The sequence below is a fragment of the Python bivittatus genome, unplaced genomic scaffold (assembly GCF_059951505.1).
Source record: "Python bivittatus isolate LINGU-HERP-01145 unplaced genomic scaffold, Pbiv_v1 ctg000330_np1212, whole genome shotgun sequence".
NCBI classification, from domain to species: domain Eukaryota; kingdom Metazoa; phylum Chordata; class Lepidosauria; order Squamata; family Pythonidae; genus Python; species Python bivittatus.
Genome location: NW_028277058.1, coordinates 37,736,029 through 37,752,898, shown reverse-complemented (window position 1 = coordinate 37,752,898; position 16,870 = coordinate 37,736,029). Strand labels below are relative to the sequence as shown.

Sequence of the window (16,870 nt, the reverse complement as noted above, 5' to 3'; positions counted from 1 at the left end):
TTTGTAGTGTGTATTTGTGTTTGTAGTGTGTATAATGATATCTTATGTATTTTCACCATTATTGCTTGGAAATGATGGATTTATTGAGCTGCAATTGTGAATCAGAAGCCTGTAACTTAGATCAACCAAAGGCTAGTTTCCTTTCATGATACCATATCTTATTGGATACCAAGAAGCATAGAAAAATTGATTTTGATTAAGTGCCATCTAGTTGTTGTCCGCTCCTAGCAACCACGTAAGTAGATTTTCTCCATGACAATTTGCCCCTAACCTGGTCTTTCAGGACTTCCAAAGTATAGAACTGATAGCCAGTTCATAGCCAATGATTATCCAGTCACCATTATTCCTTAAATCAGTGTATCTCGACCTTGGGAACTTTAAGATGTGGGGACTTCAACTCCCAGAATTCCCCAGCCAGCATGCATCTTAAAGTTCCCAAGGTTGAGAAATGCTGCCTTAAATTCTTATGGTTGCTCTGCTCTGGTGATAATGCAACTTTTGCCAAGGCTTGAGCGTAGTGATTTGAAAGCAGGGTAATAGTTACATGAAATTGTATGCATATATCTATACAGACCTCACCTCAAAAACACATAAAATCAAATTCCTAGTTAATTAAACAGCATTGATTGCACTTATTTAGGTGGATTAGCCAAATTTGTTTTATTATATAATGCATGTTTTATGAAAAGAAGATGGAAACTCCAGGTTTGGAGGCAATATTCTTGTGTAGTAGTTATTAACCCAGCTTTCAAACCTGGTGCTGTACACATTTGTCAAATCCCATCAATTCTTGCCACTAAGAACCAGGAGAAATTTATGGCACTCCTACCCGGCTTGCAGTCTTGCAACTGCGTGATCAATGTTGAAAGTCAGATATTGCTTTGGAAAGAGTCTTTTGATTTGATCTAACAGGTATCTGTTATTGAATACATTTATAGCCCGCATTTCTTCCATAACAGAATTAACAGTACCAAATACGGGTTTTCTAAGCATGGTTGCTGCAAGACGTATAACAGACGTACATTGGATGTAGCATGTTTACTTATTCATTGTAACGACAGATCAACACGGTCCCCCTTACCTCTACGCTATTTTAAGTTATCCGCCATAAACGGACCACTTATACCGGCGACTTCCGGTTTACGGGGGAAGTTCCGCAAATTTGGTGGCCGGAAGACTTTCTTTGACGCAACGCGCTCAGCCTCGTCGGCTGTTTGACGGTGTGCGTTTTCTGTTTTCGTGATCCAAAGCGCGCCATGTCCTATCCGATGGAAGATTACGATGAGGTACAAGCTTCGCGTATTTATTCACGGAGATCTTGATTGGCGCGTGGCAATTGGGACCTTTCTGGATGGTTTGCTTGGCGTTTTCGGATAAAGAAGAGGGGCGGGTGCCGCCGTTCAGTGGAAGGCGGGGGGGGGGGCGGCTAGGCCGTTCTCACTAAAAGCAAAACACAGGAGGGTCTGTTTCCCAGTCGGGTGGGTGTTCACATTTGAGGGGCCAACGATTAAGCATGTTGCATCGTGTTGTATGTGCCAGATTCAAGCCTCCCATTTCAACGCTCTCTTTTCGCAGGGCTCTTACGATCCATACGCTTATCCAGGGGATTATGATTTGCACACAGGTGAGTCCGTATACTCTCATGTTGATGGACGTGACACTGACAGCTTATCTTCCTGGAGGCAGAGGATACTATCATAAGTGTTTCTTGTGCTACATAAATGATGGCAGTACTGTTCAGAAGTGCTTTGAGTTCAGCTCACTTCTTTATCTAATTTCTACAAAAATAGAAAACTATGTACTTTATGAAAGTTTTGATATTTGTCTGTTACTGAAAGGAAGTACTTTGCTCTGTATTCAGTTTGGTAATTCATGCATACATTTTTAATTTTTCCCTGTTTGCTTCTTCATGAATTGCTTTTAATTTGTAGTCATTCATAGGCTAACATGTGAAAAAATTGATTGGAGACCAGATGTAATGGCAAAACCATTTCTTGAGGGCCTTTCGGAAGGCCTACTTTTGTTCTATTTTCTGGTTTAATTCTTTTTTTCTGACCTCTGTTGTCTTGTTTAGTAATATTCATCTTTGTTGGTGTCCACAGTAAACCCTAATGATACCAAAATGTTGACATGGGCTACGATGTTATCATGCAAATGCTGCCATTATGTATTTGCATCATGATATCTGATGCAAGTATGAAAATAACAGCATTGCATGGATGACATTATCATAAGTATGTTATCATTCCTCTTCTCCCTTCCTGGCATATGCCCACGTTCACATTTGAAGAACTTTAATAGGTAAAATTGATGTGAAGGGTTTAAAAATGGGGATTCTAAAACAGAGATGCATGCCTTTAAATGCTAGATGCAAAATGTTGCTATTCTGTATCTTCCTGATATTTTGCTTTGACAAGATAGTTGTTATATCTTGTATTTCATAGGAGATCCAAAACAGGATTTAGCCTATGAACGGCAATATGAACAGCAAACCTATCAGGTGATTCCAGAAGTGATAAAAAATTTTATCCAGTACTTCCATAAGACTGTTTCAGATCTGATTGACCAGAAAGTGTATGAGCTTCAGGCCAGTCGCATATCTAGTGATGTCATTGATCAGAAGGTGTATGAGATCCAAGACATCTATGAAAACAGGTATGATTTCATTTGCTGCAGAAAAGGGTGAGGATTACCAATGTGGCTGATTTTCATTATAGTCCGATCAATTACATTAAAAGAGAGATAAAATATTAATGAATAAGTGATACATAGCTGCACATTTGTGAATGTATCATGGGAAATAATTTGAGGATTATGCAGGTAGTTCTGTCAACGCAATGGCATATGCCACTGAAAAATCTTGTTCTTTAGCATCTTTCTTACACTTTTCTAGTAGAAATCTTTACATATGTAGACTTGGTAAAAAGTGAAAGGTCATATAAACTGTAGTAGTTTATTATATAAGTTTATTATACTCAGTCATGCCATTATTTTCTAAACATTGATGTGTGTTGCAGTTGGACCAAACTAACAGAAAGGTTCTTTAAAAACACTCCATGGCCAGAAGCAGAGGCTATCGCACCACAGGTTGGAAATGGTAAGAATTTTTAACAGAAACTTTAATTCTGACTTTTGTCCTGCATTGGAAGAGGTTTTTTTTTTTTTTGGAACCGGTACATTTTAAAGAAAACAGGTTGAGGATTGCATTGAACTCTCTTAATTCCAAATATTCCTTTAATCTAACAGGACTTGTCACGTGCGATCTGATTTGATCTACATTTCCAGCATTTATATGATAAGCCTAAAAATGAGTTTCAACAGAAGACTTTTTATTCTTTTTTATGATAGCAATACCTGACTTGTTTTTTTGTACTGAAATTGTGAGATTCATAACAAATTTAAGATAGAAGGAAGAGGTAGTATAAAAAAATCTTTTGTCCTCAAACTTTTGCCTCCTACCATACTGTAATGCAATCTTGATATCATCATAGTTTCAACAAGTTAGAGAGCATCTGTTGTCAGAAGAAATCCCCTGTCTTGACCATTTTCCCTGCTTGCATTTTTAACAATAACAGTTGATGCTTGAAGATTTTTATGGTATAGTACTGTAATTTTTAATAGATAATATGACTAGTTTTTCTGCCTTCTATCAAAATAAGAATAGCCTGTTTTTATTATAGTTGCAGTCCATGGGTCCCAATGGCAGTGTAGAACCAAAAATACGTTCTGGTGCCCTTGTGAAATGCACCAATACTGAGACATCTCAGATTGCTCAGTAGCAAGAGGGACTGTATTCAGATGAAAATGTGCTTGTAATATATTCTAGCATATTGTATTCATTAACTTTCAGACAGCATATGAAGTTTTATTTGCCGGAGCATCATGCTATTGATATACTTTTGTAGCATATTTTGTGACTTGTATTGTTCTTTATAGGAATTTTTGATATATTTAATTGTTTTAACCTGTGTCAAATACTTTGAAAGACCAACTGAATGGAAAAATCAGAGGCAAATACTTTAAATAAAATGATTTATAGCTTTTCTTTCATCGTAGATGCTGTGTTCCTGATTTTGTACAAGGAGTTGTATTACAGACACATCTATGCTAAAGTCAGCGTGAGTATCAGGTTTAGATTGTCCTTAATGAAAAGTACATTTACTTGTTCATTTGCTCTGTTTACTCAGAACTCTGAGATCATATACTTGTTCAGTTCATGAAAGCCAGACAACTATTTACTATTTCTGTTCTTTATTTATTGCAGGGTGGCCCAACCCTGGAACAAAGATTTGAGTCTTATTACAATTACTGCAATCTCTTCAACTATATTCTTAGTGAGTCCCTAAGATATAATCATATATGTATAATTCTTTGTGTTGTGGAAGGGATAATAAGAATATATATTCTATATTTAGAGTAAAATTTAGTCAGTTTAGTATCCTAGTATATAACCTTTCTTTCTCAAGTGTGCTTTTGGTTCTTGAAATCTTCTGAAGCTGACTCTTTTTGTTAGTATCCTTAAATCTTTGTTTGTTTGTTTTTAAAGAAAAATCCACTTTTCCTGTTCTGATTTTGTACAGCTCTCTTTGGCTTCTCCTCTTCCCTTTTGCATTTTGTTCTGCTAAGAACAGGGCCTTGTACAATGTGGTGTTTATTTAGGATGCCTAGAAAACAATACAAGTATGCTAAATTAAACCAAGAAGCAACAGTGCCTGCTGTAGTTAAATTGGTAAATATCTCATTTTCTTTAAGTAATGATGGGATCTACTTTGGATTAAAAGTAACTCTGTCCATTGGGAAATGCAAACAAGTTACTGATTTTTCTCTAAAAATTGGTAAATAAATTGCATTCTGAAGTGGGCCTTGGTGCAGTGCAAAATGGTATAAAGTTAGGCTTGTAACCTGACTTTGGAACTTTGCATAGTCAGTCCAATATTTCCTCTTTTCCTTATCCTCTTATTGATAACATGGGGTGGGAATGAAAACATATAGATTCCCTTTGTCAGGTACTATTAATTCTATACAAATGTTCCTCTCTAGATGCAGATGGCCCAGCTCCTCTAGAACTACCCAATCAGTGGCTCTGGGATATTATAGATGAATTTATCTATCAGGTATAAAAATATATTGTTCTCTTACGCCTATTCTGCATGACTTTTTTTTTTTTTTAACAGTGATGAAAATCCACAAGAAAGATTGCTAGAATCAGATACTAAGTGCACAGGCAGTATGCACAAAACTTCCCAAAGCAGTAGGACTTCCAATTGCTTTGCAGTTGGAACGTTTATATCTTGCTATTTGGGTCTTAGAACATTACAGATATCCAGTGATATATGTACATGGAACAAGGTGTTTATTTCTATATTGATATATAAGATTGCAATTTGTATAGAATTTTGTGTGTCTGATAGAATTTAAACTCTGTTTAGAGCCAGCTCTCTTTGAATAGACTGTAGATATTTTGGATAGGAAAATGCCTATTGTTTGGATAATATTTTTGCAATGAGTTGCAATTTTCGTCAGTGTTCTCACACTATTTGTCTTTCCTCCTATAGATTCTTACAGTTGCAGTTTGGTTTTTGGTTACCATTGAGAAAACTTGTGGGTGGTTTTTTTCCTTATTGGTGGGGAGTAGGCTTTCATTTGTAAAATAGTATATAGTTTGGTCTTATTGCAATACAGCATTAACATTTACACCCATTAATACATTGCTGTTCCTTTCTCTCTCCTGCCTTTTGGTAATTCCAATGTATTCAGTCATTCAATTTGATTCTGGTTGTGTAAAAAAAAAAAAGTATCCAGGGAGGAAAATAATACGAGCCTCATTTTCTCTTGCATCTTCTATATCCTTGTAAAGTTTCAGTCCTACAGTCAGTATCGCTGCAAGACTGCCAAGAAATCTGAAGAAGAAATTGATTTCTTGCGTTTAAATCCTAAGATCTGGAATGTGCACAGTGTTCTCAATGTGTTGTATTCCATAGTGGACAAATCCAACATCAACAGGCAACTGGAAGTCTATACTAGTGGAGGTAAGGAAGTAAATACTTAAAAACGAGTGGGCTTTTTGAGTTTCAGCCTGACTGCAGACTGAGCAAAAACGCAACGTAGGTCTCTGTGTATCTTTAGATATAATAATGAGGGGTGTGCAGTATAATACATAATAAAATGTTCTGACTGTGGAATGGCCTACTTGGAAGTTTCCTGAATACTCAAGACAGAATGGCATGCTTTGGGAATAATAATATTCTGTGATAAAAAATTTGAATATCCCTACAGTTAGCCCCAGTTTTAATGGCTTTATTGTGGCTTGGTTCCCTCTTAACAGAAAACCGGGACTATAAGATTAAGAGACGTAGTTCCTTGTTATCTGTGTGATATATGCAACTTAATCAAATGTTCTTGCTAGTTTTGTCCAGTTCACATTATTTACATAGGGCAAAATAATCTGAAGAGTAATGTTTGAGTTTAGCTGGTGGACAGAAGAAAATTTGCGGTATGAATATATTAATCTTCAAAATTATATATGGCTTATAATCATATGTTTATAAAGCAGTCTTTATTATATTTATTCAGAAATAAGATTTTTATGTGATTTACTTCCCATAAAATAGGCTCAAGACTGCAGCATTAAGCCATAATTTTTTGCATATACAGTTGAAGTTAAGTCCAACATAGGTCAGTCTATTAATTCTTTAACATGCATAGAAAAAGGATAGTATCAGGAAAATTTGGTAGTGTGATTGCACATTAGTATCTCAAGTAAAGGTTTTTAAATAAGAACAAAAAAGGGACAGTTACTTCATATTGATTAACGTGGGCAACATGGATGTTAATTTAGACTGGAAGAGCTGGTATTCTTGATATCTCAGTGAAATTAGTAATATCTTAAAATTTGTGGGCAAATTCCTGTAAGGGTCTTTGAGTCATTCTGGTTCCTGATCTAGTGTAGTTACACCAGGAGATTTTGTTTTCTGAAAGCAAACACAACATATAGTATCAGCAAAATCAGGATAAAAATTACAGTTTATGTACGGCATAATCTTTCAAGCAAAACAAGAAATTGATGATACGCAGAATGAATTTTGGAATGATAGGAAAACTGTATTATCACAGTTTCTTGCAAGATTGCCTCTAAAAACTTCTTAGATGTTGCCAAATGTATTTTGGTCTTTTTTTCCCCCAATGACTATCTACAAACTTGAGTCATAGTTCCAAGATCAGTCTGAAGAGTATAATATTTATTTGCTTAATCAATTTATATGGCTTCCCAACTTACAAATTATGATTCTGGATGGCTAATGTAGGATAAAAACCAGAAACATAAACCAACACAATTTTTTTAAACAACAGAGAATATGATATGACTAAGGCAAACCCACAATCATTCAGTATCCCAACTGTTACAGATTAGCTCATTCAGCACCATGACCCAGTGCCTGTGGGAAAAGCCAGGTCTTTTTAAGGCTTTATGGAAGACCAACAGGGCTGGGGCCATATGAAACTTGGGGGGCATGCTGTTCCAGAGGGCAGGCACCATGATTGAGAAGCATGCCTCCTGGGTCCCACCAAGTAATGCTGTTTTATGGAAGTAACCCAGAGCATTGTATTGTCGAAGGCTTTCTCTCTTTCAGAGAGAACTGCTCCTGTCTGTGCTCCTGCACTCTGAAGATGCCGGTCACAGGTGCTGGCGAAATGTTAGGAAACAAAACTGCCAGAACACGGCCACACAGCCCGGAAGACCCACACCAGTCATAACCCAGAGCATGCCTACCCTATTGAATCTTGTGAGACAAGAAGAGACAATAGGACAATATTTAAACTTACACTATCAGTGCTCAGTTTCTTAATTATTATAATAATTATCTAGTAATTTATTCATACGGAATGTCTAGCAATTTCATTCTGATTATGAGTCTCCAGCTATTTCATTCTGAACACAAATCAAGCTGGCAGATTGGAAATTGCATTTTTATTTGCTGTTCTGTTTAGAGTTCACATATATATTTTCAAATTCTTTTTTCCCTTAGGTGACCCTGAGAGTGTTGCTGGAGAATATGGTCGTCATTCTCTGTATAAGATGTTGGGCTATTTTAGTCTTGTGGGTCTGCTGCGCCTCCATTCACTGCTGGGTGATTACTATCAAGCCATCAAGGTTCTGGAAAACATTGAACTTAACAAGAAGGTAATAGAGCCACCTTTGTGTTAAGAAATGCTCTTTTTTTTTTTAAGGAAGGCCTTTATCTTCTGGAATATTTATTTATTTATTTACACTGATTTATATGGCCCTCCATCTCACCAATACAGCTCTGGGCAGCTATATTTATATAAATATTTATATGACTATTTATTTTTAGTAATGAAACTGGCTCTGGTTTTCAGAAATAATGTTACAGCTGATGAGATCCAGATTCTTGTTATATGTGCCAAGTACAGAATCTTTGTTCAGAAGGATGTTAAATGTTCTACAAAAAGATTTTTATGTAAACAGTGGATGTCAAGTCATTTGTCTTCAGTTCAGTTGAGCCTGGTGAATGTCTCAAAACTCTGTATGGTGAGAATTCCAGCTTATGTTTTCTTAGTACTGAAAAGAGATGTGTAGTCTCTTTAAAAGATTCTGTTGTTTTTCTGTTCTCAGGCATTTAAATACTAAGTCATACATTACTGTTCAGGTTTTGCATTTCATATGATATGGTACTTTTCAAGCTATAATCTATATTAACACTAATATAATATAATATAATTTAGAAGATTAAGGCATATTCCAATAATACGGTCTACAAATATGGCTTCTTTTCTTCTCTGGTATCTGTTAGCTGGGCTTGTCCCCTCATGTACTACCTTTTCCCAAACCTGCTATTGCCCCGATTCCAAATCAATCATATAGGTTGTGTATACAAAGAAGCTAATATGAAGAAAACCAGTAATATATAATCTATATTTGGGCTATGTTTTAGCTGAAAATAAACAACCCCTGTGATTTCACACAGGGTTGCCATAGTTCCTCTTGATAGCTACTTGCACCTTTAAACCACTCCTGTCAAGAGTCATATCACACATCTGGATAGTACAAAATTGGGGAAGGTTGTAATATGAAATCTCTACAATGGTGAAACTATTAATATTGTACCTTTTAACCACAGAAAAAAATATGTATCTTTCCTCTTTTGCAAGCTAGCTGAAAATATTATTTAAAAAACAAAACTATGATCAAGTTCGGGTTAAAATGCTGAATAAATTTGCTTTAAAAATCATACACTCGTTTAAATAGAGTAAAATAACATCTTGTTGCTCAAGTTTAAGGTACCCTGTATCTCTTCATTGTGTTTGCTGCAAGAAACTAATAGGCCTATCTCTCTGAAAGTTATAGGAATAAAATACTATGTTAAGGCTGAATAAGGATAATATGGAGGTGCTCTGCTGCAATGCTTCAGGGACACTATAGAGATTACCTTTGCTTCTACTCATGTGATCTTTCACTTATAGATTGAAGGAATTTAGAGCAAAGTTCTTACATCACAGCCTTTGGAATGAAGCTGTTTTCTCTTTGTAGTGACAAAAGTTCTTTCCTGACTCCTCATTTACTGTACAATGTTTCCTTTTTACCTTCTCTTCCTAGAGTATGTATTCACGAGTGCCTGAATGCCAAGTCACCACCTATTACTATGTTGGCTTTGCATACTTCATGATGCGACGTTACCAAGATGCAATCCGTGTCTTTGCTAATATTCTCCTGTATATTCAGCGGACCAAGAGTATGTTCCAGAGAACAACCTACAAATATGAAATGGTAAAATGCACTCAGGCTACTACCCTCCTTTCTAACAGCTGTTCTTGAAAATTCTTTCCTAACCTATTTGCTAACAGTGCCATTTCTTCCCAGACCTTTCAGCACAAATCTATCAGTATCTATTTCACTGATATCAAGGAGCATGTTGTGGACTACATTACCCATCTTTCAGCTTTCAGTGAAAGTCAATCTGTTTAAAAATTTGCAAGTGCTTTACAGTATAAATTGAGCCTTATTTACCTTCCTGGCACCAATAGCTCCCTCCAGATGCATCTAGTATGTAACTGATGAAATCTTTGAAGAGATTGTTTATCCTTTGTTCCTTTTCATTTGCCCTAGATATGTCAAACTTCAGCCTTCACTTTCAGACACCTTTGATAATTTGGTCTTGCCTATTTCCCTAGTCTGCTGTTGTACTGCTGATGTCTTCACTCCTTCCCACCCTTTCATGGAATTGATGCTCTTTTCAAAATTGGTTTCTACAAAACAGCCTCCTTATTATGAACTGTCCAAACCTTTGTATTCTTTGTTAATGTATCTTGTCTGGTGACCTTTCCACTCTGCTGTTTTGGCAGTGTATGCGTATGGTAGCATAATACTCAATTCCTCCTATTCTTGCTGCTGCTTTTTTAAATCTGGTCGTTTCAGGTCTGCTAGATTGTTTCCTTATTGGTTTGGTCTTCAAAATTAATTTTCAAAGAACTGGGCACTCTTTGGGATTTTGTTTTTGAGCATGAAAGATAATCTCTATATATATTGGTTTAAGGCATTGAAGAGATACTTTTCTGAGGCATTGTCTGCACTGTTTCTGGGCTGTTCTCTTAAGTTTTCACTGTACCATTTTCTTTGCTTGGTTTAATGTACCAATACTTTATTACCCATTTGCTTATTAAACATTTCACATACTGTGCCTCACATGCAGCCATATGAAGTAACTCATAGTATGTCAGTTTTGGAGCATTCTTGAAAGGAAATAAAGGGGCAAAAATAGGGAAGAGACTTAAAAATAGTGGCTTGTTTAAAGCCATCAAAAGCATATAGATTTCAAAGCACTTCTTAAAAAACATTTTCTTTATATGAATGAACAAGCTACTCCAGTTATCAAAAGGGCTTGGGCCATTCATCAAAGAAATGCAGAGATAGAATGATGCCACTGTCTGTGTTTAGGGAGCTTAATGGCTCAGGGCAGCTTTCACTTTCCAGTTGTGTGTCACTCTAATTTTTGCTTGTGTAGTTTTTGCTTACCAATGCTACCTATGAATTCATAACAGAAGTGAGAGTTCAATGATGTGACCTTTTTCCACCTGGTCAATAGCCACTGCACCATATATATTCTTACATGTAAAGAGAATTTATATTGAATGTTTCTCACAGGAATTGTTTATTTTTCAGATTAACAAGCAAAATGAGCAGATGCATGCTCTTCTGGCCATTGCTCTCGCCATGTATCCAATGCGTATTGATGAAAGCATTCACCTGCAGCTCAGGGAGAAGTATGGAGACAAGATGCTACGGATGCAAAAGGGAGACCCCCAGGTATACGAGGAGCTCTTCAGCTATGCTTGTCCCAAGTTTGTCTCGCCCGTGGTACCCAACTACGACAATGTGCATCCCAATTATCACAAGGAGCCATACCTGCAGCAGCTGAAGGTCTTTGCTGATGAAGTCCAGCAGCAAGCCCAGCTGTCCACCATCCGCAGTTTCCTAAAACTGTACACAACTATGCCTGTGACCAAACTGGCTGGCTTCCTGGACCTCACAGAGCAGGAATTCTGCATCCAGTTGCTGGTCTTCAAACACAAAATGAAAAACCTGGTCTGGACAAGTGGCATCTCTGCCTTGGATGGAGAGTTCCAGTCAGCTTCTGAGGTGGACTTCTACATCGACAAGGTCTGTCAATTGACTTTCTCCATCCCTTCTGGCAGTGGTACATAATATCTGACCTTGATGCTCTTTAGATGTACTGAGCTCCAGTCATCAGGATAGCTGGAATGCATCATCATCAAACTCATTCACATCTTGTTTTGGGTTGGAGTTGCTTTATACATTGGAGATGAATCTATGTTGGAAACTGATGTAAAAAGTAGATTTCCCACCCTTCCCTTGCCTTGAATATTTCTCAGGGGCTGTACAACAGTAGAGGTGGGGCCCAAGCCTTTCTCTGAAGCCCTTCCCTTATGAAACCAGATCACTAGGCCACCTCTCTGAGGGGCATGGGCTTCAGGTACGAACCCCCAAACAGGCTAAATCCAGCCTAAGAGAATAGCAGGTAACATGACAAGTCTGTTTTCATTTTCATGAGAGCAAGTTCTTATTATCTGGACAGGCATTCTCATGTTTTAGCATAATGCAGGGCAGTATGAAAATAAAACCCTAATCCCAGCCTAGAACAGACATACTGTAATGCCCAGCAGTTGTCTCCTAGCAAAGTCCTGATGTGTTACTAACTTTAACTTGTCTCTTGGCAGGACATGATCCATATTGCAGATACAAAAGTTGCTCGACGCTATGGGGATTTCTTCATCCGTCAGATTCATAAGTTTGAAGAGGTAAGTTAGTGGCTGAATGCGCAGGAGAAACTTATTAACAAATAAATGAAATAGCTTCCAAAAACCTGGTGGCTATGAAACTGTTGACTTATACTTTATTGCTCTAGCTTGGGCTTTTTTCCATATAGGGGTGGTCAAATATTAAAAGACCATCAGTTGTTCTAAACAGCATTTATATGCAACCCAGAAATGAAGAAATCACTGGTGTTGCTGCCCTCTTTCTGTGGGAGAAGGGAGATGTCCAAAAAGATCACATGCATCTTCCTCTGAATCCTGCTGCCCAATGAACATAATGTGGCTGCTTTAGCTTTCCTGAAGAGGTCACTGTATCACCCAGAAATCCATCCAAGGGGATTAAAGACTGTGTGTGTGTGTGTGCGCGCACTGTGAAATGGTCATCCCATGTTCCTCTTTTTTAAAATACTGAAATGGCTTGGTACCTCTGTACATGTCATTTAACATGGAATCATGATGGGAAAATTGAGGGAATGCTAGATGAGACAGATGAGCATCATGTAAAGCAGCCTTGTAATTAAGGCAAAGATTCTCAGACTGCTGGGAGTTGGCAAAGTCTCTTCTGGAGGGGGAGGAAAGCTTTTTTTCCAAACACCTGCTTTGTTTTTATTCTGGATAGAAGAGCAAGAATGGAGAGCTTCAACCCTTCTCTGCCATCTGAATGTTCACCGGCATTCAGTTCCTGATTACTTGCAACCACCAAATCATGTTAAATGCAAGGTTTACTCATTGTGTGGTGCACTTTATCATTATTACTTTAAAATATAACAATAAAGATACCAGCTGGCTTCATAAAAAGGTGTATGCGTACGAAGCATCAGTTAATAACTATGCTTTCCAGATGTCTCATTTAATCTTAGCCATAGTAGACATCAGATTGTTTTGAGTAAGCATAACAGTAATTATGTTGAAAAGTAGGGTTCAAGGGATCCCTAATGCACAAAGAGTTTGCCCTTATAAGAATGAAGAATCAGAGTCAGTGGAAGATGTTCTCCCAGACTGCAGCTTTTATGCAGGGACTTGCCAAAATTTGATCCAGCTTATATTACACATAATGCTGGGCAGATCTAATTTTGAACATGCTAATTTTGGGCTGTCTAATGGAGATCACACGATGACTCTTACAATAGCCAATCATTTTTCTGCAGTGGCAATCAGACAAAGGGCTTAGTCAGAAATGGCTGAATTATTCTGAATATATTGCCTATAGTTGAGCTATATTAAATATTTATGGTCTATTTTTCCTGTAATACATACTTTCTGTTCCATTTCATGTTGGTTTTCTTGATCACAAAAATCTTACTACTATATACATGCATGCCCATCAGGCTGTTCCCTTTCAGGGTAAACAGCATTGTGTAATGAGCAGAAGGGAATAAGAAATAATAAACCAAAGAAATTAAAGATCTAAAATAAGAGAAAGGAAGCAGCTGATTTTAATTTACACAACACCTTTACTGCATCTCTCCATACCTTTCTACACACTCTCAAACCATCCCTGTTTTCATCATACTTATACATTGCCTTTTGTTATTTAAACTTCTGATGTTTTTGGAAGATTTCATTAATTCCATCTCAGTCTTTCCCTTCCTCTTAATCAATTTGTTATTTTTCACCTATTCTGCAATTTGATCCTCATTCATTTTTTCTGTATGACTAAACCAACTCAACAAACTTCTTTCATATTGGTCACTTACAGTCTACCTTCTTTTTGTGTTCATTCGTTTCTCACTCCATTTCCTTGCTTTATCATATGCATTTAGGTTTGAAAACTGCAAGGACTCGTCCAAGCAGTCACTGTAGAGTCAGTAATGACTGAGTGCAGATTAAAAAAACAAACAAACATTCCCACTGTATTTAACTTTGTTTCTCTTGACATATCCAAATCTCACTTCCGTATAACAAAGTGGGCAGAAGCATGCTTTTATATTCTTGTTATTTCTGACAAACACAAACTCCTTGCAATAGATTACATATAACTCACTACCATTATCCCAGCATTCACACATCTTAAAATTTCTCCATCCATTTTCCTATGTAAGCATTTTATTAAGATACACAAATTCATCTACTTGTTCTAGTTTTTCCCCCCATTTATGTATAAAGTGTATATATATAATTTGCAATTGCTCACTGTTTTCCCTGTAAAATATTGCTTTCATTTAATTTTGCTGCACCGTACAATTTAACACTTAATGTAATTATTCAAGTTCTCAGCCAACAACGTGGCAATAGAAGTGTGTTTGTGTATTCATATATATTCCAAATCAACAACTCTCTAACATCACCACAAGCATTTCTTACACATTTATTTACAGATATATTAAACAATCAAGGGCAAATCACGCCCTTACTCCATGATACAAAACATACCGTAATTCAGGCCTTAGTCACTTTATTGGGCTTCTTTTCTAATATAACAGATGTGGAATAATCTTTCTTTCTCACCTTCATATATATCTCAATCACCTGCTTAAGTCTTTTTGGCACATCTCCTGTACAGTAGTTTCCTGCATCCCACCAACTAGGAGGTATATTGTAGTGTATCTACCCAGAATAAGTAAATTGACGTGGGGGGAGAATTGATGAAGGAGAGAATATGGAAGTACCTGGAAATGCATAATATAGAATAAAAGTTTGGAGAAATGGTACAGAAGATGAAATAATGTAGTGGTAATGAGGTTTCTGAAAGCAATCCCAAGAGCAAAAAGATTTGAGAGAACAATCTGGAGCAATGAATACAAATTCTGTGCAACCACTTTCCATCCTAGCTATGAACCTCCAAAATTCAACAACATGAATCTTCTTTTTCTGTTTTTTTTTTAAAAGGACATTGAATAGTCATTTTCCAGGAATGATGATTTCTAAGCAATTTTGTCAGTATAGACTTGGGACAAAATTGTTAAAGTCATTTGCAGCTTGTGTAATTTGCAGATGTCCGTCTGTTTTTGCAAACTTGTAGGTGGTCTGACCTCAAATCTCTCCACCTTAGTAAAGTCTGCATGTGGGCTAGATTTAATTTACTCACTCAGCTGTACTCAGCATTCTTGGTAGGGTGTGCAGACGCTTGGAAAATGTATAATTGGGGCAATGACACTGAAGTGCTTGACTGTGTGAGTATTTCTCCCCCCGCAAATTGTAATTAGATGTCTGTCTCTTTCAGTTGAATCGTACCCTGAAGAAGATGGGCCAGAGACCTTGAAACTCATCTTGAATCAGCTATTTGCCCTATTTTAAGAGGGCAAGCCTGGGAGAAATATGAGCTAAGAATTCTGGAATTTTCTGTAATCTCCGCAATTTACTTGGATAGCAGATGGCTATGCTCATGCAAAAAACTAGAAAGTCTAATTAAATAAATGAAATCCGTTTGTGTCTCCTGAGTTAGTTTATTTGTCCCTTTGGGGGAAAAGTAGCTAATCTTTGGCTTCGTTTGATTTGATTCTTTTGATTCTTGGTTTAGGCTGTGGGGCCTGCCCACTTTCATTCTGTGGGAAATGTTTCTGGATAACTGGCAGAGCGTATGCAAGGACTCAGGCACAGCTATTCACCCCTGTTTTGAAAGGTGATCTGTATATATGTTGATTTCAAAACAAAAATGTGAATCTGTCCTTTCTTCTATTGCTTTAGAATGTAAAAAAAGCACAATACCCTGCATTGCTGAAAGGAAAAGAGAATTTGCTATATGTCCAAATGATTTCTGTGAGAGCGTAGATTTCATCCCGCTAAGGTTGAGTGCCTTCAGAGTATCCTCCAGATCTTTATAATGCACTCTTTTTTTTTTTTTTTTTAATGTAAAGCACAGGTACAGTAAAGGTGAAGATTCTGAATCAGGCTCAGCTCTTGGTGACTTCAGAGACATACCCATGCATGATTTTTGACAAGATCTCTGCGTTCTGTTTTTTTTTTTAACGTCCCAAACTAGTGTACACCCCAGCAGATAGTGAAGTTGACATCACCTAGCATCCAATTTTTTTTTTCATTTATGATGAAAATTCTGTCCCTTTTTAAAAATTTGATATTGGAAAATACAGCAAACCAACCTTCAGAGTCTGTTTATATGAAATAGAAGAAATTATGGCTACAGTCCTGTGTTTGTTTGGAAAACATTCTCTTGAGCTTGGTAGTGTTCAGAAGGTATATATAGGATTGGGCTGCACAAAGGATAAGCCTGTCTGCTTACATTGCATCTTATGTTAGGAGTTTTCAGTGTGTGACTGAGAGCAGCACATGTTGTGGAATGCTTCTGACAGCAATGAAACAATATTGCTAAAAAAAATATCGACAATTTCTTTGTGCCAGACTCCTTCCAGCTTTCCTACTGAGGGTAAATACATGAAATTAGGACTGCCAATTCTTTCATCTGTACACTCAATGCGAAGCTAGCTAACGCCTTTTGGGAAATATTTGTGTCTTACAATAGGCATGTTGTGAAGTGCTGAGTTCATACAAAAACTACAAATCTGCAAACTTCTTCCTGATGAGGAGCCTGCTGCAAAGTAGCAAAACGGACTTACTCCAC

At 37.0% G+C, this 16,870-nt stretch overlaps 1 protein-coding gene across 2 annotated transcripts; it reads left to right on the top strand.

Moving 5' to 3' along the window:
* The first annotated feature begins 926 nt into the window (after positions 1-926).
* EIF3L (eukaryotic translation initiation factor 3 subunit L) lies at positions 927-15,717 on the top strand. 2 transcript variants are annotated; one of them, XM_007434402.3, is made up of 13 exons: positions 927-1,286; positions 1,576-1,624; positions 2,445-2,655; positions 3,018-3,097; positions 4,057-4,118; positions 4,265-4,334; positions 5,041-5,114; positions 5,858-6,029; positions 8,028-8,182; positions 9,617-9,787; positions 11,180-11,677; positions 12,256-12,336; positions 15,515-15,717. In XM_007434402.3, the coding sequence occupies exons 1-13, from the start codon at positions 1,257-1,259 to the stop codon at positions 15,551-15,553; spliced, it is 1,692 nt and encodes a 563-aa protein (XP_007434464.1). In that variant the 5' UTR covers positions 927-1,256; the 3' UTR covers positions 15,554-15,717. The 2 variants fall into 2 exon arrangements, with proteins under 2 accessions (XP_007434464.1, XP_087997174.1); XM_088141048.1 differs by lacking the exons at positions 927-1,286; positions 1,576-1,624; positions 3,018-3,097 and having other exon boundaries at positions 2,446-2,655.
* The last annotated feature ends 1,153 nt before the right edge of the window (positions 15,718-16,870 follow it).

Coding starts and splice junctions, on each gene's coding strand:
- EIF3L (XM_007434402.3), top strand. CDS start 1,257: ATGTCCTATCCGATGGAAGATTACGATGAG. Junction 4,335..5,040: donor TCTCTTCAACTATATTCTTA/GTGAGTCCCTAA, acceptor GTTCCTCTCTAG/ATGCAGATGGCCCAGCTCCT. Junction 11,678..12,255: donor TGGACTTCTACATCGACAAG/GTCTGTCAATTG, acceptor GTCTCTTGGCAG/GACATGATCCATATTGCAGA.